Consider the following 22,870-nt stretch of genomic DNA (forward strand, 5'->3'; position numbering starts at 1 on the left):
AATAACCAATATATTTATAAAAAGAAATGACATATAAAATGAAATGGAGAGAGTATTAGTTTTTGAAAATGGAAAAGGACAAAACACATATAAAATTAAAAGACATATAAAAAAAAGTTGGTTTAACTCTCAAACATAAAAAGTAACATATGTTATTAAAAACTTTAATAAAAAGTACTATAATTTACAATAAATAATAACTTAAAATATCTACAAGACAACAAAAAAAAGACTAATTTTTGTACTGCTTGTGTCACATAAATTAGGATTGGGATGATTTTAAAATTTTAATTTTGGTTATACATTATAAAATAGCCGAAAAATTGAATGATATAATTTTTTTAAAAATAACCGAATGAATCGTCCTATCGATAACCCTAATGTTACTTCTACTCTGTTTATTTTTACTTAAATTTAGAAAGATATGTTTCATTTCTACCCTCAATCTTATCGCTACATTTATTTGCTATTTGAAATTGAAATTAAAAAGACAAATGACAAATAAGTTTTTATATTAGCTCACTTATGAGCAAAATATATTATAACAATCTTTACTAATTTTATAACAATACATAAACTATACTCTCTCCGTCCCATATTAGATGGGCACTTCCAACTTTACACGGTGATTAAGAAATCATTAATACATTGGAAGACTTCACCATTTTACCCTTTGTTTATATCAATGCACATTGAAATGAGTTACAAAAAATACACATACAATATAGGAATGGTCATATTAATTGTAGGGTAAAAATGGAAAAGAATTAATTAATTCTATCCTAATTTAATAAGTGCTCAAATAATATGAAAAAAATTTTTTTAGTAAGATTCTCATCTAATATGGGACGGAGAGAGTAACAATATAACTTTATTAATGTTGGGCCCGGGCAGCGCCCAAGCTTTCTTTACTAGTATATATATAGAAGGGAATAAATAGGGTTTGGAAATGGGGAAAACGGACCAAAAATCGGCCCAATTTCAAATTCAAAAATCAAAAATCTTTCACCATTCAAGCTAAACACCCTTTTTTTCTAAAATTTCGTCCCATTCCGGAAGAGGAAATGGGACAGCCGCGTGCTGCTGCTACGTAGTACTGTTCGAGAGGGACGGGAGCAGACGACACTGCGACTGGATTGGAATCGCGGGTGCGCCCGATTGGACTGGACTCGCTGTCGCTGGGTCGGCGAATGGGTTTTCTTGCGTGAAGAAGACGCAGGGGTCGGGGGTCGGTGTTGTATTGCACGTTGCTGTTATTGATGTTGTAAGATGGTGTTAACGTTGCAAGTGTTTTGCTGTGTACAGTTGTTCCTGGGTTTCTTTTGAGCAAGATTGGGCCGGGTCGGGGGGAGAAAAGTGGGTTCGGTTGCTGGAAATTTGGAAATTGGAATGGGTTGAAGAATAAAAAGGGAAGTTGGGTTTCTGTAAATAGGAATATGGGCTGCTGGAAATTATTGAATGAAGGGCCCAAAAATAAAGTCGTTTAAAATAAGATATAGCCAAGTGAATTAATAATTTAGCCAAATCGAATTTAATTTGTAAATTCGACTAAAATTAATTTAGGAACTTCTCAATCGTAACGAAACAAAATGATTAACTTAGTTATAAAATATTTGATTTGAATACAAGCTAATTACTTCAAAATTTAAGATTACAATTCAAGCCAAAACTAAATTATCAAAATACTTATTTTAATAACGTAGAAATCTTTTGATCTGATTTTCAAATATTTATGAAATATACTAATTACGCACATATATAATTATACGAAATATGTTTATTATTTAAACTACTATAAAATCGACGGAGATACTTAAAATAACCTTGAAACTATTTTGAATTTTGTAAAGCTAATTATTCTAAATCATTTGAAAATTAAGAAGCTCAAAAATTAACTTCTATCGGGGAGGGTCAAAATTGGGTGTGTCAACAAGCAGTATATCCATTAACCTTTCAATTTTCTTCATCCATATCTCATTAACCTTATATCTTCTCCACTTAATCGTCTCTCATTCCAATTCGATGGTGAAGACGCCGCGTAAAAATCCTAGGCTTAACAATGTGGTTGTCGTTGACAGCACACCCAAAAATTTGTTTAAGACCATCTTTTGAATTGAATGCATTCACTCAATTGCCTGACAAAGTTCCTATTAAAGATGCCAATGAATTCTCTGATAGAATTAACGAGTGTATTGTTATAAAAAATATGCATTGTGTGTTTGATAAAGCGGTTTAAAAATGATATTGAATTATGATTTGCTTCAACTTCGCCAACAACAATAATTGTTGGTCCAATACTTTTGACTACTTTCATCAAATTATCCAATCAAATTACTTTCCTCTGGATAATATACTATGTGTTTATTTTTTCTTGGTGTTGTTGAAATTATTATTGGTTGTTCTGTTCATTTCGGAGTTTAATCACTATTTTTTTGGTTCTTTATTTTTGGTGAATATATCGTGTAACCTTAATGGTGTACGTTTGGTTTTGTAATAGAACAATGTGTGATGTTGGTATATAATCCAAACGTTTGAATTTCAATATATGTTGTTGGTACCATCATTTTACTCTCTCTATATAAATAATAATATGAGAGAATTATGTTATATTTACTCCAACAGTATACCAATAACTTTGTTGTATTACTCTAAGTAGTTGTTTTTTTTTTTTTTTGCAAGTTTTAAGTTGGTATTTAATAAATGCATTTCAACCAAACACGACAATACCAACTACATAAACATTAAAAAATCATCAATGGGAATAAACTATTGAAGAATAACCAAAGTTGTAGTAATCAGCAGTTATCATTCTTAAAAAATTTCAGAAGTTCTGGAAGAAGAAAGAAAAACCAATCAAGAAAATTGCAAAATAATACATCATTGTTAAGTTTGATAAGCAAACTTAGGGCATGTCTTTTTGTTATGTCCTGATGTACCACATTTACTACAAATATATTGATATTTTGTTAATAGAAGTCTTAAGTAGTACACTTTTGTAATCACACCATTGATATTGCGCAAGATATGATATTGTGCTAGAATCATGTTTGTAACTTTGTATATAAATAGTGGATATTTTATCAATTGTAAAGCATAGAAATACAAAATAGTTTTCAACTCTTTTCGGTCTCTGATTTATCAATTCTTATCATGGTATCAAGAGCCTACATTTTTTTCTCCCTGAAACTACTTTAATTTTCTCCTTATTGTTGTTTAGTTTCTATCGGATATCTCTTGTCTTTCTAATGGAGTCACATTCCCACTGTTCTACTCAGAAAAATAAATAAAAGACTTGTTTTCGAAAATGAACTTAAGTTTTAAAAGAAAAATCGATTTTCAAAGAGAGTCGTCACTTAATTTTTTGAAAGAAATTAAGAAAACTTAAGATTTTCAAAAGATTTAAACAGATTAAAAATCATTTGAATTCCAAATAGGGTTCGGGGTTCAATTTACATTTCGAGAAGGGTTTAAGCATTCGAAATATCCGCTAGCGTAAGGTTGACCAATGACTTGACTAAACATTTGACGAATTTTAAAATACTAATTAAATAAAGACAACTCATTTTTTCATTTTTTGAAAGGAAATAAATTAAAGGAATTTTAAAGAAAATAACTCATGTATCAACAAAACAACTAATAAAATAATTCATAAATAAAATAAGTAATAACTAAAATATAAATAGTGAAAATTACAAAAGTGTACTACTTAAGACTTCTACTAACAAAATATCAATATACTTATATTTAATTACAAACTAAGTGTCACGCCCCGAGCCTACACCCTGGACGTGTCCGGCACTCGAAGACCATTGCTGGCCCCAAGCAAACCCTTGGCCCGGATACTTAACTCAGCGAAAGACTTAACTCAACACAATATAGGTTCATAAAACAACTTAAATGATAAAGTCTGGCCAAAATGGCAACTTATGTCTCAAATAGAATATCTGTAAATACATAGATGAGAGACTCAACTACTATATGACTGTCTATGAAGCCTCTATAATACTGAGATGGATGTTGGGACAAACCCCACAACATCCTAATAAAGAAAACTAAGAAAGCGAATAAAAGAGTCCTCCGGAATGCAAGGAGGCTCACCACTGACTCTGGAGTGCTCGACTAGATCAACGGCTCGCTGGATGCTGATTCGGGTTACCTGCGTCTGCATCATAATAAGATGCAGGCCAACTGGCATCAGTACATTGAATGTACGAGTATGCGAGTTAGAAAAATAAACAACAATTTATGCTTAAAAAGAGTGAAGTGGAACACTTACCTTGACTCTGTACAACTCATGAACAATTGAACTCAATATAAAGCAATAAGACACATGCAATATATATATATATAAAGCTTGTAAAAGAATGTAAACAACTTAGTTCGTTAAAGATAAAGCAATAAAAAATTCAACTTTACTTATATATAAAAGTAATATAACTTTAGTGGGAGATTCTTTAACCGACAACCACCACTATGAGCCCTAGTGATGATACAACGTTTTACCTCACGTTGCCCAAGGACCATCATATACCTTGCCGTGATATAGGACCTTACTTAACTTAGTGGATGCACTAGCTTAAGTTACGTGATCATCTAAAAAGTATGTCTCGTTAAATCCCATGATAGGTACATAGTTCTTATGGAGAATTGAGTTAATATGAACTCGCGTCCCCAATTCGGTGCTTAATACTATTCCCAAAATATACTTTAGTTCATATGTGTTTTAAACACCTTTTTCTTTAGTTTGAGATAATTGCTCAAAGTTTAGCCCAAAGGCTCTCTTGGAATCGATGTTCCCTTTATTGAAAACTAGCCCAAAGGCTCTTTTGGAAATCATAGTTCCTTACTTGCTCAAATGTGAAAACATTTATAAACTTCCTTGGGAATACTTAGTTCCCTAATAAATTTTGAGAAATGAATTCACCTCCTTACTCTTTGCTTAACTTGAAACTTGAGCCTTAAAACGAAGTTTAAACGTTTAATAAAGACTCTTGAAAAACTTTAAGAAAACTTTGATTTGACTTACTTCTTAACTTCTAGACTTGACTCTTAACTTCTTTGACTTTAATCTTAGCTTTCCTTGAATTGGATTATGGATTCAAGGTCATGATCTCATGTTTATGGATGATTTCAATATGTTTAGATGTACTTTAAAGTGTTAAAATCGGCTAGGGAATATAGGTACATCACTTAGGAACAAGTACTAAAAGGTGGGGAACGAATAGGGAGAACTGGCGTCCCTGGCGCTCCGAAAGGCGCAGGGCGCCAGCCCTCAAACTTCAGAGAAGTTTGACTGGCGCTCTGGCTAGCGCGACACGCCAGAGGCCAAACTTCAGAGAAGTTTTTGTGGTGCTCTGGCAGACATGACGCCCCATACAGTATTTTTTTTACCGTTTCGCATTATTAACTATCTAAAAACACCTTTAATCATCACGATATCCTTCCTATCACAAATCATAATCTTGAATTCATAATTCAAATTCAAGGTAAAGTTAAGAGTCAAGTCTTGTGAGTTCTTCGAGTCATTTCAAAAGTCTTTTACAATTGTTTTAAACTTGTTTTAAGACTTGAACATTGAGTTGAGTAAGAGTAAGAGTGAAGTTCTTTTTCTTCAAAAGATTATATGGGAACTAAGTATTCCCAAGGAGCTAATGTTTTCACATTTAAACAAGAGAGGAAATACCGATTTCCAAGTGAGCTTTTGAGGTAGTTTTTGAGTAATAATCTCAAACCACAGAAATAGTTATGTTTTTAAACATATGAGCTAGTTACATTTTGGGAGTAGTATTGAGCACCAATTTAGGGATGAGTTTGAATTCAGATAATTCAAAGTCTCCATAAATCGTGTAGCCAACATGGATAGAAAAGAGTCATACTTTTTAGATGATTCCTTAATGCTTTTAGTATAGACTAGCGGATCCACTTAGTATTAGGTTCTATACCCCCGACAAGGTATAAGACGATCCTAGCAGTGTGCGGCAAGACGTTGTATCATCACATAGCTCATAGTGATGGTTGTCGATAGAGAATCTCTTACAGAGTTATTTTGTATCTTTATATATACACATAAATTTTATATTGTATTTTCTAATACATTGAGTTGTTGTTTATTGTTTAAAGTCTTTTCGTTATACTGCATCTATTTACTACTTTATATTGAAATGAGTTGAGTAGAGTTGAGACGAGGTAAGTGTTTCATTCAGTTCCAGTTCAAGCTTATGTTTTGTTTTAGAATTTCCCTCGCATGCTCGTACATTTGATGTACTGATGTCATTTAATCTGCATCATTTTATATAAGAATACAAAATATCTCTGTGGGAGTTTCTCTATCCGACAACCATCTTTATGAGCTTAAGCGATGGTACATCGTTTTGCCTCACGTTGCCAGGGCCGTCTTGTACCTTGTCGGGGGTATATAACCTTACTCACTAAGTGAATCCACTAGTGTATGCTAAAAACATCAATGAATCATCTAAAAAGTATGACCCTTGTCTACCCATGTTGGCTACACGGTTTATGGAGACATTTGAATTATCTAAATTCATAGTTGTTCCCAAATCGGTGCTCAATATGACTCCCAAAATATACTAGCTCGTATATTTAAAAACATAACTTTTTCTGTGGTTTGAGATTATTGCTCAAAAACTAGCTCAAAGGCTCTCTTGGAATTCAATGCTTCATCTCTTGTTTAAATGTGAAAACACTTTAACTCTTGGGAATAATTAGTTCCCTTATAATCTTTTGAAGAAATGAACTTCACTCTTACTCTTACTCAACTCAATGCTCAAGTCTTTAAAACATGTTTTAGAACAAATGTAAAAGACTTTTGAAAGACTCTAAGAACTCTTTTGGCTCAACTCTTAACTTTCCTTGAATTTGAATTATGGATTCAAGGTTTATGATCTCATGATGTTTAGACATACCTTAAAGTGTAGAAATCAACTAGAAAACATAGGTACGATTCAAGGGAACTCAAACTGAAAGAAGTGGGAAAGGGTAGAGGACCTAGCGACCTGGCGTACTGATTGGCGCCGGGTGCCAAACCCTAAACTACAGAGTCTGGGTTATGGCGCACTGAGTGGCGCGGCGCCCCAGTGCCCAACCCACAGACTCTGTCTTGGGGCGCTCTGAGTAGCGCAACGCCCCATGCCCAGCCCAAAAAATCCCTGAATTTTCTTGCTCGTTTTTCAACTCTAAGCCTCCTAGATTCGATTGGTTTCTTCCCTAAACACTTAGATTCGAATACACAACCAAAGTATACAAGAATCTACTAAAAAAAATAGTAGATCTCATGCAATTAACTCAAGAACTCCTCAAAACTTCAACAATCAAGATTCAAACGAAACTTTTAATAAAATTCATCAAGAACTCATAAACTCTTCTTTTAATATCATAATTACGCTGAATTGAATCATGATTGGTGAGTGGGTGAACGAACCTAACGCTATGTGATCTCACATACCTTGTAGGGATTAACCCTTGGTGAAATCCACAAGCTAAACTTCAAGAACACGACAAATCATTGGCTTCTTCTCCTCTTTTCTCTTCTTTCAAAACCCTAGCGTAATTTTTATGAAGCGTAAACTGAACCAAATCAGTTTAGACCCCAATTAAACTACTAAAAATGAAGTTAATTAATTGGCTAATGAAAAGACCAAAATACCCTTCTAAAATCCGGGTGACTTTCCTTATTCTGACAGCCCGGCTTCAAATGGACATATCTCCCTCATGCGAACTCAAAAACTAGCAAACTCGTGGCGTTGGAAAGATAATTCGAAGACCTTTAATTTGATATTTGTAGCCCACCTAAATTATTTTGTGCTATGTGTTATGGTCGTTTGAAGTTGACCCAAACTCATACTTAGTTTAATTTGTCAAACTTTCCAAGTTTGATTATTTCCAAAAACGGTTTCTTTCTAATTCTAGTTCTTTCGAATAACTGGGCGTTACAATTAGTCTTTTTTTTGCAGGTGAGCTAAAGGTAGGGAAAATGATGGGGTTGTTGCCAAGGAGGGAGCTACACATGGACGACGAGGATATGGGAGATGAAAATGTTGTTAAGCTATTTTGCTCGGATACTTCAAAGATGTGGTCGTACCTTTGTCAGTTCCTTTAAAAGTAGTGTATGTTTGGAGGATCTGATACAGATACGAGTGACATTTATGGAGGATCCGAGCAACATAGTTTATAAGGTGTACATAGGGTCAATAATGAAGAGTGAAAAACTTCATTTTGGTTCAAGAAATTGAGTACCATTATTTTTCCAAATTGTTAAAAGGTAACCCCACTTGGGCATTTGAGACATGGTGGTCCTTCTTGCATTATTTTGGCAAGGGATGGATGGACAAAATATGATTTGTGTATATATTTATATATCTACAGAAGGTACAACAACAATTCCATTTATTATGGTACATAAGCAATTAGTCAATTCTTTTTATTCTATTGAACTTTTTTTTTTCATTTGTACTTACCTTTCTCATATAACAAACAATAATGGTGGATGTGTAATATATGTATAATATGTGTATGATCGTGTATAATTTATGTATACTGACTAAAGAAAATAAACAGTAAATCTGCTCAGCTATCCGCATAAAGATCGCCACTTTACTTAAGAAAGCATCATGATCCATTCTAGAATAAAGAAGCATATTCTTCCTAACAAAAGTTAGGTGAAGTTGGAAAGTTTACCTAACTAGTAGAGAAAAAGCAGAGGGATTTCTTGGAGTATGACTAAAGCGTGAATGATAATGTTAGATTGGTAGGGTAGTAACTCGTAATTTAAAATCATCATACCAAATTGACAATATTTTCCAATCACTGTGTATCCGCTCATCAGCTATTTGATCGGGATACTATTACATAGGTTCCTAACGGAATTCTTTAGATTTCAAGGCAAACGATCTGTTGATTATGTTCCATACGATACTTGAACTCATAAGAGAGCTCGAGAAAACTGAAATGAGTGAGCCTCATGTATAAACAGTAGAGAGTCCTCTTTGATTGATCTTTATTGACAACAAGACTCTTTCATATTACATCACACCTTAAAATCTGGTACAAGATGGTAGAGCAACAATGCAAAAAGCAAAAAGACGCGAATGTCTTCCATTTTCTGTAGTTTCATTATAGTACTACTCAGTATGGACAGGAAAAACAGACTTAAAACATACCATTCAATGTGTCTCCGTTGACATAGTTAACAGGCACTCATACTTCCAGAAAATGTCTGACAACACTCATCATCTAACAGTTTATTCGAGTGATCGAAGACATCAAACGTGTGGTTTAGACAAAGTGACCTAGGTACTCCTCCACGGTGGTGTACTTAACATCTGGATAAAGTTCCGACGCCTCAACCCCAAACGATGGCTCAATCTCAAAATTGGTTTGATCACCTTTCACGAATGTTGAGTGGTTGATTGCGAGTATGATATTAATTGGCATTGGAGATGCTGCAGCAGTATGCAATATACAATGTCAGGATTACCTATGTTAAATTGAAAGAAAGAGTCTTGACTAAAAATGAAATGATATAAAGATTACTGACTCTGGATGTCTTTGAGAATTTGCTCCTCTGGAACGTAGATTTTCTCGAGAGTTTTACCAATCAGTTTCTCCCATATAGCCACAAGCTCGTTGAACGATAAGGTGTTCTTGGGAGGCCTGATGTAAAGGGTCTTGTTCAACGTTCTCGGGTCATCAACAGCCTTAATGGAGTAGGTGCCAATGTCATGTTCTTTGTTGAATACAGCTGCAGACAAACAGAACAAAGCAGAAAAAAAGTATACAAAAATGAGACATTTTGTCATGAACTTGTTCTGTTGGCACGCGTACCACATTCAAATCAATGGATTCTCCATAATAGGAATTTTTTTCAACTTACCCTTAACATTTCCATCTCCTGGAATGATGACTTCGTCTCGAGGAGGAGTAGTGGCTCCTGGCTGGACCAAAGTTGGTAAGAAATAACCAGCAAAACAGTTACATGAGACATAAGTATAGGGAATTTCTGCAGCCTCAATAGCTCTTCGGATTTGGACTTTCACAGCAAATGTAGACTTTGCTGGCTCCACAGCATTGATCTTATCGACATCCATACCAAACTCCGAAGGGAAGAATCTCTAAAAAAAACTTAGCACAAGATAATTTAGCTTTGTGAACACATTTTCTTAATCATGTTCAGTTTCTCTAGTGAAATGTTCTTCTAAAATTGAAACATTTACGCGAAGTTGATGCATACTTCTGTCATACACTTGGCAATGCAGATCAAGATGTTCCACTAGACCACTTGGCCATGTTAACAGTTAGCAATCTAACTCATTTTATGCCTTTAATCAATGAGACACTATGTTACTTGAACTCTCCAAATATGTTGCTACACCTATGTTGGATCCTCCAAAAATACACTAGTTTTGGACGATCCAACACACAACCATCAATCAACATCATTGAAGAATCCGAGCAACACAGATTCAACATCCCTTTGATAGTCCAAATTCTCTAATCTAAATGTGATCTATAAATTCAATAATTTTATCAAAAATTACTATAATCAAGATCCACATACTACTCCTTTGAGAATGGTATAAGTTAGAATCTAGTATTTCCATTATCCCCTCTGTCTCATGTTACATCCTTAACCAGAGGTCTCAAGTTCAAAGCCCCTTATGAAAAAAAAGAAGCAACTAACCTTAATATTGCCAGCTTCTTTGATAGCATCAATGATCTTAATTTGATCAGCCAATTGCATTGCACCAACAGTTGATATCACCACATCCACTTGTTTTATAGCCTTCAACAAACTCTCTCAAAAAAACAAGAAACTAAAATATACTTGCATATACAATTTATTAACAAATGCACCATATAATATACATACATTAATAATAGTGACACCCAAATTCTTGAAATTCTCAACAATTTTGCCCTTAATAGGATCAGAAAGTGTGGTCTCTCTAACTAAAGCAAAAGTTGGGTGTCCAGATTTTGTACTAGCTTCAACTACAAATTTACCAATATACCCTGTTCCTCCAATGATCAGAATTTTGCTTTTATCAGCCATTTGATAAAAATAAAACTTAAAGATTTTGAGTTGAAATTAAAGAACTTTCTCAAGAATTTATTAGTTGTGTTGTTTTGTGTATAAAACATGCTAAGGCAACATCATTTTATGCAATGAGGTAGGGAGCTGTAATTACCAAAATGACCTTGCTGTTCCAACTAACTGTCTTTATGAATATTGTATTTGCTTCCTTTGAGGTGCATCAACCTACTAGACTGATACTCTTCGTCTATTTTTATTTGTCTACTATTTATAGTCAATAAAATTTAGTGGTATTTTGTATTTATAAATTTTAAATAGTAAATTCGTCTCTGAGTGTATGTAACAAGGTTTGTGCTTTTGGTAGAGCGTAAAGATGAACAAGAACTCTACAAACGTGACCAGTGGCCATTACAGATTGAGGTAAAATCCCGCTCTCTTAGATCAGATTACAAAACATTTTGCTTTTCTAGAAAAATAATTTAAGTTTGATCAGGAATTTGCAAAAAGATTTGTTCAATTTTTTTGAAGTAAAATATATTTTCTCAACCACATCATGATTGTAATAATTTATTTCCTAATTATAACAATTACATAGCTATTGTAAATACAAATTACTATACTTCATTTCATATCTACAATTTATCATATTTCACTTTCATAATTGGTTATTCACTTATTGTTCAACATATATGAAACTATAGGTTAGGTAAAAGGTCATCTATGAAATTTGCCAATTTTGTAATGCATGACCAAATAGTGAATGAATATAGGGTGTAACTTAGAAATGAATAAAGAATGAAATAAGGATGGTAATAATTGAATTGAGTGATGTTGTGAGAAATGGAAATATAGTTGAATATGATTTGTAGAGCATTAGGTACAGACCCTACAAAACCATGATCTCCACTTTTTTTTGTTATGATAATAATTGAATTGAGTGGTGTTATGAGAAATGGAAATATAGGTGAATATGATTCATATGTAGAGCCTTAGGTACAAACCCCCACAAAACCATGATCTCGACCTTATTTATTTTTGTTTTTGGTTGAAAATGTGAGTGACTTGAGATGGAAATAAAATAAGCTAATTAATTAGAATTAAAATTGGAAAGAGGCAAAAGAGACATTAGTGAAAATTGAATAATGAACTTTTGGTAGCTAGTAATAGTTGAACTCATGAGACAGATTGCTCCAAACTTAAAATTGACATTTATGTTGAGAATCAAATATCATGCATGACGTAATAAAGATCGTTAGATTGTAGTTCGCATTAAAAAAAAAAAAAAAGCGAATTAATTAGAACTAAAATAGGAAACAGATGACTTTTTTTTATGAAAACTGAATAATGAACTTTTGGTAGCTAATAATAGTTGAACTGGTGAGATGGGTTGCTCCAAATTCATAATTGACATTTATGTCAAGAATCATTATCGCGTTAAAAAGATCGTTATTACGTGAAAAAGATTAATTGAGTATAACTTACGTGAAAAAAGAAGCTAAGCAATTAAAATTAGAGACTGAAAAATGTGTTTCATAGGCAAACAAAAAAAACACTCGACCCAACCTTTACACTATGTTTGGATCATTGTTACCCATTGTATTGTATTGTATCGTTACTAACCTACAATGTTTGTTTTGATTGTTACTTAAAATGTATTGTATTGTATTGTTAAATTCCGTTGTTACGTAACAATGAAAATCCTCATTTTATGGAACAACCAATTTGGTGTGTTTCCATTGTTACTTAATTTCTTTTCCCAATTATATCTTTACATAATATTTCATAATACTATTTTAGCCTTTACCTTATATTATTTAATTCTAGTCAAACTTCCTACCCTAGAATAATTAAGGATATTTTAGTAAATTTATAAATTACAATACGATATGATACAGTCAAACCAAATAATAAAAATGTTATTAAACAACAACAAACAATACAGTCTAGCCAAACATTGTATCTACCATACAATACAGTACAATAGAGTACAATACAATACAATACAATACATTATGAAACAATGGATAACAATGATCCAAACAGAGTGTTAATATTTTGTCATTTAAAAGTTTTGTACCCTCATTAAAAGATTATTTGAGTATTAATTACAATTGTTATTAGTATTAAATCTTTGTGCGTATGACATTATGAATCCAGATATACTACTTGTCATAATTTTAATAAAATTCTATGGATAAAATTATATTCTACATTAAAGGAATTAGATCTAATAAAATTATATCATCCAAATACTATATTTTTAACCTTTTGTCATTAGGTAGCAGGAAAATATATGTTACAATGACATGTATATTGAACTTGTCGGTGAGGGTTCGATTTTCCATACTGTAATCCCCTTTTCCTTTTCCTTTTCTGTTTTACCAAAAAAAAATATTTAAAAAATGCCCCAACAATACAAGCATCAACACCTTAATACCAACTCCAAATATTAACTTAAATATATAAACACATATTTAAAAGGAAAAATCTTTTTTGTCAGAAAATTTAGCCAGAAGTTGGTCAGAATGGTAAAATAACATATTTCACGCTATGTCATCTTATCTTTATGAATATTTTTACCTTTTTAATTTTAATACCTTTTAATTAAAAAATGGAAAGAAGATCAGTTTATTTTAAAATAAAAAAGATATTATAGACTTTTAAAATTTCTGACCAAATTCTGGCCATTTAGCATTACTGCAAATAAAAATTGGGGATAAGACATAAGTACCCCCTTCAACTAGGGACGAAATTCAGCAACACATCTTAACTATATATGGGTCCTATTACCCCCTTGAATTGTTTTAAAATGCAATAAATATGCCCTTCAACGCTGAGGTGGCACAGAGAGTGTGCTCACTCTCTTGGAGGCATGTAAGAGACAACAAAAATATTAAAATCTGACTAATATGAACATGTGTCCATTTTCAATTGTACATTTTCACAATTACTTAGTACAGATAATACATCATCTTCTTCTCATTTCTTTCAACTTCAATTGTCCTTTACTTCATCTTGTCCAAATAATATTTGTGTGAGAAAACATTGGCGGTAAAAAAATGAGTTTGATAGTAGACATTGAATCTAGTGGTGGAGAAGGAGTGAATTTGATAGTGGGTTACAATTTTCATGGTGATTGGCTGATTGCTATGAGTTTTAATGGTGGAAATAGAGTGTTTTAGTGGTTATGGTGGGTATAGTGATAGTAATGAAGAATAACGAATTAAATAACATAGATTTTTTTTTTTTAATCTGACAATTTGATGGCGTGGCGCTGACGTAAGGATGATGTGACACCTCCCTTCATGTGAGTGATTATAGAGGTTTTAGGGTGTGTTTATTACACTTTAAAATAATTCAGGGGGTAATAAGACTCATGCATAGTTAAGGTGTGTCGCTGAGATTTCGTCCATAGTTGAAGGGGTACTTATGCCTTATCCCTAACAAATTGGGAAAATTATATGAAATAGCAAACTATTAATTCAAATTAAATGTTATAGCCATAGTTTATTTTAATTGTAATTCGCAACAAACATCCCCTTTTTTTGCCATCTGATTCGGTATACAATTAGTCATTTTCAGTATACAATTAGTCATTTTATACATTTCGGTATAAAATGTGTTTGTGTTTGTATAAAGCGAGAGAAAAGTGTATATACAAATACAAATACATATTTTTTCGTCCTATACACTTATAATTATACAAATACAAATCTTACTATACAAATTACAATGTATAAATGAATTTATATAAAACTGAACAATTTGTATAAAATTGGATATTTGTAGCGAATTATACAAATCAAAAGCCCCATAACAAACATAAAATTTGTTATGGAACGCAATTATGCAAACTGTAGTTATAACATACAAATATGATTTTTATGTTTGTTATATGTAAAAATTGCTCATAAAAATTCAGGTTCAAGTGGGTTTCCAAGGAACAGTTATTTATATTTAAAAAATTATCAAATATATAAAAACAAGTTCAGGTGAGGATTCCAAGAAAGTGTTATTTATATTTTAAAAAAGTATCAAATTTATAAAAAAAATATATAATTACAAAAGTTGAAGCGGAAACACATAAATTTTAAATTCTAAATTTATCTTATCGTAAAGATGAGCAAGAACTCTACAAACTTCATCTATACCATGCTTATCTGCATCAAATGCTATCCACCAAGGAGGATTCTCTGGTAATGGCACTTGAAATCTACGAGCTGCAGCATATATAACTCCACAAGCTACAATTTCACTCTTAAATCTTACACACAATGTTGTGCGCAAACTATCATTTGCAAGATTCCATGCTTCTTGTTTCAATTCTGGACATGTAATTTCAAGAATCGCAATATAAATCAATACAAATTTATGTGGATGTTCAACATGACAAATAAATCCAATCTCTCTCAAAACATGTATCTCTGTTTCGATGATTAGCTCTGTTTTCAAATCAATATATTTCCATTCAACTAAGTTTTCTCTCTTGCATTCCATTCTGCGGAAAACGTTACATACATGTCTAGTTTTTCTTGGAATTTCTTCGAGTTTTGATGCTAGCCAAATACAAGTAGCAGCAACTATCTTCACATTGTTAAAATTTGCGAATGATTTCTTGCAATAAAATCGATGAAATAATACTTGTCCAGTGGCCATTACAGATTGAGGTAATCTGAGCAAAATCCCGCTTTCTTGAATCAGATTACAACCTTGAATTCGTAATGCTGTTTCTCTAAGTTCATCGATTCCATCTTTTCGAGAAGGCGAGTTTATAAGCTCCTCCTCTGTTACACAGAATGTGTCTATTGCCGTGTAAATCATTGTTGAAAACAAGAGACGTAGTATTTTTGTTATTCCATATTCACAATGGAACAGTAGGTAGGAGTACAACTCTGATAATTTTGTACATTGAAACTATGTTATAAGGCATCTCTATTTATAATACTAATACTAACAACCAAAGTAAACTAGGACTAGAACTGACAAATTCTAATTAAACATAAATGAGTAAATACCATAAATAACAAATCCTAAACTAGTAAGGAATCTTAAACTACTTAAGAATCCTACTCTTGATTTATTTCCTAAAACAATTATATAGAACACACTTTAATATAATAATTATTTTTAAAGATTTATATCTAAGTTACTTTGCGTAAGATATTTTACATGTAACTTTTCTAGTCATCCAACTTGGTGACCAAGTATCACATTTACTTGATGCGAAAGTTAGCCACTAATCTAATCTCTATTACTTTTGCTAAATTTTTGACTTGTTTGACTTTTTTGAAATATTTCACGTTGTTGAAATAGTTTTTTTAGTGCAGTGTTCAACATATCTTGGGTATTATTTATGTATTAATATAAAATATTATTATAATAGTATTTATTTAAAATTTCATATTATTATTTTGATAATTATATCATATTTTACCCTTCTTTTCCGACACACTTGGCTTCCTTGTTCGAATAGAACTAAAATAATACTAATTGATTCTCTGTCTTAGTAGGATTACAATAATTGTTTTCATGGATATGAATATAATAATTATTACTCCCTCCGTCCTTAATTACTTGTTCACATTTCCTTTTTTAGTTATTCTTAATTACTTGTCTATTTTGACAAATTAAGGACAATTTTTGTTTACATACCTTCAATTTTACTTTGAAAAAGGTAGAACTTCTTGAAAATCTCAAGTTTTTAATTTATCCACTTCATAATTAATGGGGGTAAAATGGTAAACTCACTATGTCAATTATTGTACAGAATGGCAAACTAATAATGTTAATTAAATGCACTAACTACCGTTTGTATTATTTCCTTTAATAAGCAAAATCTCGGTCACTTTGCTATTATAGGGCCCCACCAATTTGTATAATTTATTAAAAAAATAAAAGAAATGTTTTCCCTTTTCCCGTTCTTTTATACAATCTCTTCTCCTATTTCCTTCAAATTCTCCCAAATCTTCTCCCCAAATACAATTTCAAATTACAAATTTCTCCAACACGTCCTCGTCTCGTTTCCAAAAGAGAAACATTACTTCAAAAATTTCAGGTACCGCCAAAACTCATCTCATTCTATTATTTTTTGTTAATTTTTTTCAATTTTTTCAATTTAAATGTATATGTATATATAATAACTTATTTTTTTCAGTCATTTACTGTATAATCATTATTTTTTACATTTTTTGTGTTGATTCATGTCTTATACTGTTTGCTTATACAATTGTGGTTGTATAAATGTATAATATTAGTAGTTATTGTATAATGTTCCTTTAAACATACACATTCGCTCACACTTATACACTTATTTCTGAGTCAAGTAAAAAAAGGAAAGATAAAACTGACATTTGTACTGATCACAATGATAAAACTAAAGTTGTTGTTTGTGGGTCATTGGACTGTATAATTATGTGGGTCATTTGACTGTATAATCATGTGGGTCATTGGACTGTATAATCATTATTTTTATATTTTTTGTGTTGATTCATGTCTTCTACTGTTTGCTTATACAATTGTGGTTGTATAAATGTATAATATTAGTAGTTATTGTATAATGTTCCTTTAAACATATATATTTGCTCACACTTATACACTTGTGTCTATTTTAATATATTTTATTATGTGAATCAACATTGGCGTTTTGCTTTCTTTAACCTTATACTCAATTTTCAGCTTAATCACATTTGTATCAACATCAAGTTGCATTGCAATAACATTATACAACTCCTTATACGATGAACTTTCTTTAAAAATCACACCCTCAATTGTATAATCAACGTAACAATTGTCATTGTCCCATCTACCGGAATGCATAACCAAAATAGCTAATGAAGTCATTTTCAAAATTTCTGTATAAAAAAATAAGTTATATATACATATACATTTATATGATTAAGAATTTCAACAACAAACAGAACATATATTTATACAAATTCTAGTAACTTCAGTTATTCACATATATACATTTTCCCATTATATACTCATAGAAATGTTTATATACACATTCTGCATATACATTTATATATAAACAATCACAAATTAAATTAACGTGCCTTTTTATTTATTTTTTAAAATAATCAAAATGTATAAAAAAAAAAAAGACTGACTAGCGAATATACAGAAAGACACATCCGTAGCAAACTAAAATTTTGCTACGGACTGCAATTTTATAAAGTTTGCTATAGCATACAATTAGCAATTTTTAATTTGCTATACGTAAAATTTTCTCTTTTTTTAATAGGTGTGTCAATTCAAAAGTGAATAAGTAATTAGGAACGGAGGGAGTATATGTTTCCCGTCACATGCATGATGATTATAATAATTAATTTCTCTAATTATTACAATAATACAATGTACTGTATTTACTTCATTTCATAAATACAATTTATCATATTTCACTTTCATTAGTAGTTGTTAATTCACTTATTGTTCAACATATATGAAACTATAGGTTAGGTAAAAGGTCATATATGCAATTTGCCAATTTTGTAATGCATGACCAAATAGCGAATGATATCGGGTGTAACTTAGAAATGAATGAAGCCTTAGATAAGAAGTTTTGTCTAACAACAACTATTATTGACTTGACACATACTTTAATAATATGAGTAATATTATTTCATTACCTTTTGAATATATTAAATTTAATGCTTTGAAAATTTATTAGATGTTGAATAGTATTTAATAAAGAGGTAAACCATACAGAAAAGGTAATTATCTTTTAGTTTTTTAAATTAAATAAATATTATTAGATAATTATTTATAATATAGTGGACAAATAAATATGACGAGATTTAAGGCAGGTTATTGAAATTGAGTGATGTTATGGGAAATGGAAATATATGTTAATATATGGTCCACATGTAGAGCACTAGGTACAAAGCCCACCAAACCATGATCTCGACCTTTTTTATTTTTGATTTTTGGTTGAAAATATGAGTGGCTTGAGATGGAAAGAAGGAAAATAAAGCAAGAAATCCAAATTTGCTTTCAAAGTGTGAGATAAGTCGATGATGAGGACGCATTCAAATAATGAATTTTTGGTAGTTAATTGTTAATAGTTGATTTGAACTGATGGGTTGTGCTAAATTTAGAATTGATATTTATGTCGAGAATTAATATCGTGACGAAAAGATGGTTAGTTCGTAACTTGCATAGAAAAAATCGTTAGATCGTAGCTTGCGTGAAAAAAGAAACTAATTAATTAAAATTAAAATTGGAAAGAGACAAAAAAGACATTAATGAAAACCGAATAATGAACTTTTGGTAGCTAGTAATAGTTGAACTGATGAGACGGATTGCTCGAAACTTAAAATTGACATTTATGTGGAGAATCAATATTGAGATCGTTTGATCATAACTTGCGTGGAAAAAATTGTTAGATTGTAGTTTGCATAATCACATTTAAAAAGAGAGACAACTAATTTGAACTAAAATAGGAAATAGATGAAAGAGAAATTGATGAAAACTTAATAATGAACTTTTGGTAGCTAGTAATAATTGAACTGATGAGATATATTGCTCCAAACTCATAATTGACATTTATGTCAAGAATTAATATTGTGATAAAAAGATCTACGATCTAACGTGAAAAAGATTAATAGATTATAACTTATGTGAGAAAAAGCTAATCAATTAAAATTAAAATAGAAAGAGAAAGAGAGAGAGAAATTGATGAAAACCGAAATATGTGTTTCAAAAAAACAATATACTTCTATGCATATACTAATATTTTGTCATTTGAAGTTTTGTACCCTCATTAAAAAAGTTATTTGACTATTAATTACAATTGTTATTAGTATTAATCTTTGTGTTTATGAAATTATGAATCCAGATATACTACTTGTCATAATTTTGATAAAATTTTATGGATAAATTTAAATTCTACATTAAAAGAATTAGATTTTATAAAATTCCACGAAAAAAAATATATATCATACCAATATACTTTTAACCTTTGTCGTAGGCAGGGACGGACCCACGTTGTATTCAGGGGTTCACCCGAACCCCCTCGGCAAAAAATTACACGATATATATAAGGTAAAATTTCTATATTTCTGTAGATATATACATTTTGAACCCCCTCAATAGCAAAGAGTAACTAATGGCGCAGTGGCAAGTACCCCCAAAATTATGATGTACGTCAATGATTCGAATCCCAGTGAAAGCGTTTTATTTTTTTCTTATTCAGTTTCAGTTTTTTTTTTTAATTTTCAGTTCTGTTTTTTTAGTTTTTTTTTTACTTTAAAAAATGTGCTAAAAGTTTGGTTTTAAACCCATAAGAATTCAAGGTTTCCATTTCCAAAGGCTTATTTCACGTTTATACTTTTATTTTTCGAACCTCCTGGACGAAAATCCTGAGTCCGCCACTGATCGTAGATAGCAAAAAAAAATATGTTACAACATGTATGTCCCAACATTACAAGCATCGACACCTTAATACAAACTCTAATTATACATAGACGCAATACTTTCACAAATTAAAGCCTAAATTAAAAGTAGCTTGTCATCAAAAATTAAAATTAACAAAAAAAAAAAAACTTAGTAGCAACCGGTCTAAAGCCAAACGACGGTTCAAGCGTTGATTCCGGTCGGACCGGGTTTAGTGTTGGATCCAGTAGCCATGTTGGCTACGTGAAATTGTGACACGTATTTGTAAGCTGCACCTTCTGGTTCTTTCACTGGTGGCTCATTTAAGTGTGCCCAATTGCTACTTATCCACCTGCAATTAAATAAAATTAATTTTTTATATAAATAAATAAATTAATATTATTATTTTTAATCAATCAACTAAAAATAATTTCAATCATCTAGCCGTAATAATATAGGTGTCACTCAATATATAATAAGCATTTAATTAATATGACTATAAAAAAAATTATCTTTACCGATAATTAAATTAATAGCAATAACTTAATGAGTCGATCTTGTTAATTACTAATAAAGGTCATTATCAAAAAGCTATAAATTAATTACGTTTAATTACCATCCATTTTTCTTGATTAGTTGATCTAAACTCTCCTGATTTTCCAAATTAGAAAGACTTTCTTCCGCTGTTTTAGTTGCCTCCTCAAATACAATATTTGCCTGTCTCCAATTAAAACAGCCAAAAATTAATCACCATAATATTACGAGTTCGACAGAACTCAATAATTATAATTTAAAATTCTGAATCTGTCTATGTATACCTGATTTTGGCTTCGAGGGGATAACGTAGAGATATATTTTTGATGCTCTTCTTCTATTAGTTTTTTGGATCTCCAATATGCATCTATCTCTCCCTTTGTTAATGACTTATTTTTTCGGAATTTCACTATAAATTAAATCCAAAAAAGAAAAAATGTTAAAAATTAAACAAATTATAAAAGGACTAATATAATTTGTCATTAATTAAAGAAATGAAAATTAAAATGAACTTACTAGCTTGAGGATCAGAAACAGGAGAGTCCCAACCTGCCATAAGAGAACCCATAATTATCTATTTTGTTGCTAATTAACTTCTTAATTAAACTTAACACACTTTCATTAATTTCACTCAAGTTGTTATATGAAAATTTTGTGGAAAAATTGAGTATTTTATAGAGATAGAAGAAAACAGACAATTGGTTTATGGTGGGGCCTACCTTAAATTGCTGCTCTTATCTCTAACAAAAAACAAAACACTATTTTATTAGTATTAAATTAGGATTAATTAATTTATACTAAACCAGGGACTTCAACATATGGTTTCTTTATAGTTTATAGTGCCTTGATATATATCGGATTTCGAAAATTAAATAAGAAATATTTTGAACGTGATTTATTTGTATATTTTTAAAATATTTTAAATTATTAATTTTTTACTTATAATCATAATAGTTTTATATAGTTTATAAATAAATAAATTATTTTTAAATAGTATTCGACATTATATATGCTTAATCAAAATAAAATAATTTGAACGTTGAAATTCAAACTATAGTATATAAATTGAGACAATAGAAATAGCTATTATTTTTTTTGATTTCCAACTCAGTGTTTAGAGCTCGTATTAAAATTTTAATTAAATTTAAACGCACACAATAAACTCAGTCGGAAATGACACTCTCACTAAAAATAAAATCTCTTATTAAGGGTAAAGTAATCTCACCGACCATACAACGTTAGAAATAACTATTAATAGTGCCTGGATTTCTTTTAGCCGCCCACAGGATATGCATACAAGATAATAAAAAATATGGACAAAATGAAAATATCTTATATCAATAATGGATTAGTATGTCCACTAAGTTGTCACGTCAGATAATTTATCTCTATTCTTATCCTAGAACAGTTAGGTTGTTTTTTTTTTTTTTTTAAAAAGGAATAACAATTAAATTGCTTTTGAATAGCAGTTTAAAAAAATATTTTGAAAAAATAAAGTAATTTCTTTTAGGCTAAGTACTTTTACTTTAGCCAAACATTAATTATTGCAATAATATTAACAAATGTTAAATTTGAATTAATTAACTATATATAAATTATTGTTAATAAAGTTTTTTTAATTTAAAAATTTGAGCAAACATACTTTTAAATGTATGTACTCTTTACCAAATTAAACTAACACCAAATTTTAGAAGAAGAACTTTCACATATAGCAAACACAAAAAAATATTTGTATGTTATAGCTATATTTATATAATTGCGAAGTTCGAAGTCAAAAAAGTAAAAAAAATTATCAAAGATTTCAAAAGGGCACATCATATTTTTTTAAAATAAAAAGGGCAAAATCATTCCTGCCGGAGCGATTTATCTTTGACACATATTAACGTTGTTTACTCCGTTCTGGCAACGATTTTT

At 30.7% G+C, this 22,870-nt stretch overlaps 4 protein-coding genes and 1 pseudogene across 6 annotated transcripts in view; all 5 read right to left on the reverse strand.

Moving 5' to 3' along the window:
• Positions 1 to 11,093, reverse strand: part of LOC125856342 (phenylcoumaran benzylic ether reductase TP7) — a 48,346-nt gene extending 37,253 nt beyond the window's left edge. The window contains exon 1 of one of the 2 annotated variants that reach the window (XM_049535860.1): positions 11,061 to 11,093. In XM_049535860.1, coding sequence (XP_049391817.1) covers positions 11,061 to 11,068 — 8 coding nt within the window. In that variant the 5' untranslated portion in view covers positions 11,069 to 11,093. The remainder of the gene's footprint in view (positions 1 to 11,060) is intronic. The other variant, XM_049535859.1, reaches the window with a different exon arrangement.
• LOC125856343 (phenylcoumaran benzylic ether reductase TP7-like) overlaps positions 1 to 22,870 on the reverse strand; it is a 95,742-nt gene that overhangs the window by 8,281 nt on the left and 64,591 nt on the right. Inside the window, exon 1 of one of the 2 annotated variants that reach the window (XM_049535862.1) lies at positions 10,886 to 11,118. The exons of the other annotated variant lie outside the window; for it this stretch is intronic. The gene's annotated coding sequence lies outside the window, so the exon portion shown is untranslated. Of the gene's footprint in view, positions 1 to 10,885; positions 11,119 to 22,870 lie in introns of those variants that run through there. 2 annotated transcript variants of the gene reach the window in all.
• On the reverse strand, positions 8,977 to 11,068 carry LOC125856341 (phenylcoumaran benzylic ether reductase TP7-like; annotated as a pseudogene).
• On the reverse strand, positions 15,110 to 15,871 carry LOC125854694 (cyclin-L1-1-like). The gene has a single exon (XM_049534283.1). The coding sequence runs from the start codon at positions 15,869 to 15,871 to the stop codon at positions 15,110 to 15,112; it is 762 nt and encodes a 253-aa protein (XP_049390240.1).
• LOC125856349 (uncharacterized) lies at positions 20,429 to 21,628 on the reverse strand. The gene is made up of 4 exons (XM_049535869.1): positions 21,473 to 21,628; positions 21,241 to 21,365; positions 21,039 to 21,139; positions 20,429 to 20,774 (listed from the first exon to the last, which is right to left on the reverse strand). The coding sequence occupies exons 1-4, from the start codon at positions 21,522 to 21,524 to the stop codon at positions 20,627 to 20,629; spliced, it is 426 nt and encodes a 141-aa protein (XP_049391826.1). The 5' UTR covers positions 21,525 to 21,628; the 3' UTR covers positions 20,429 to 20,626.

Source organism: Solanum stenotomum, chromosome 2 (assembly GCF_019186545.1).
Source record: "Solanum stenotomum isolate F172 chromosome 2, ASM1918654v1, whole genome shotgun sequence".
Taxonomy (NCBI): domain Eukaryota; kingdom Viridiplantae; phylum Streptophyta; class Magnoliopsida; order Solanales; family Solanaceae; genus Solanum; species Solanum stenotomum.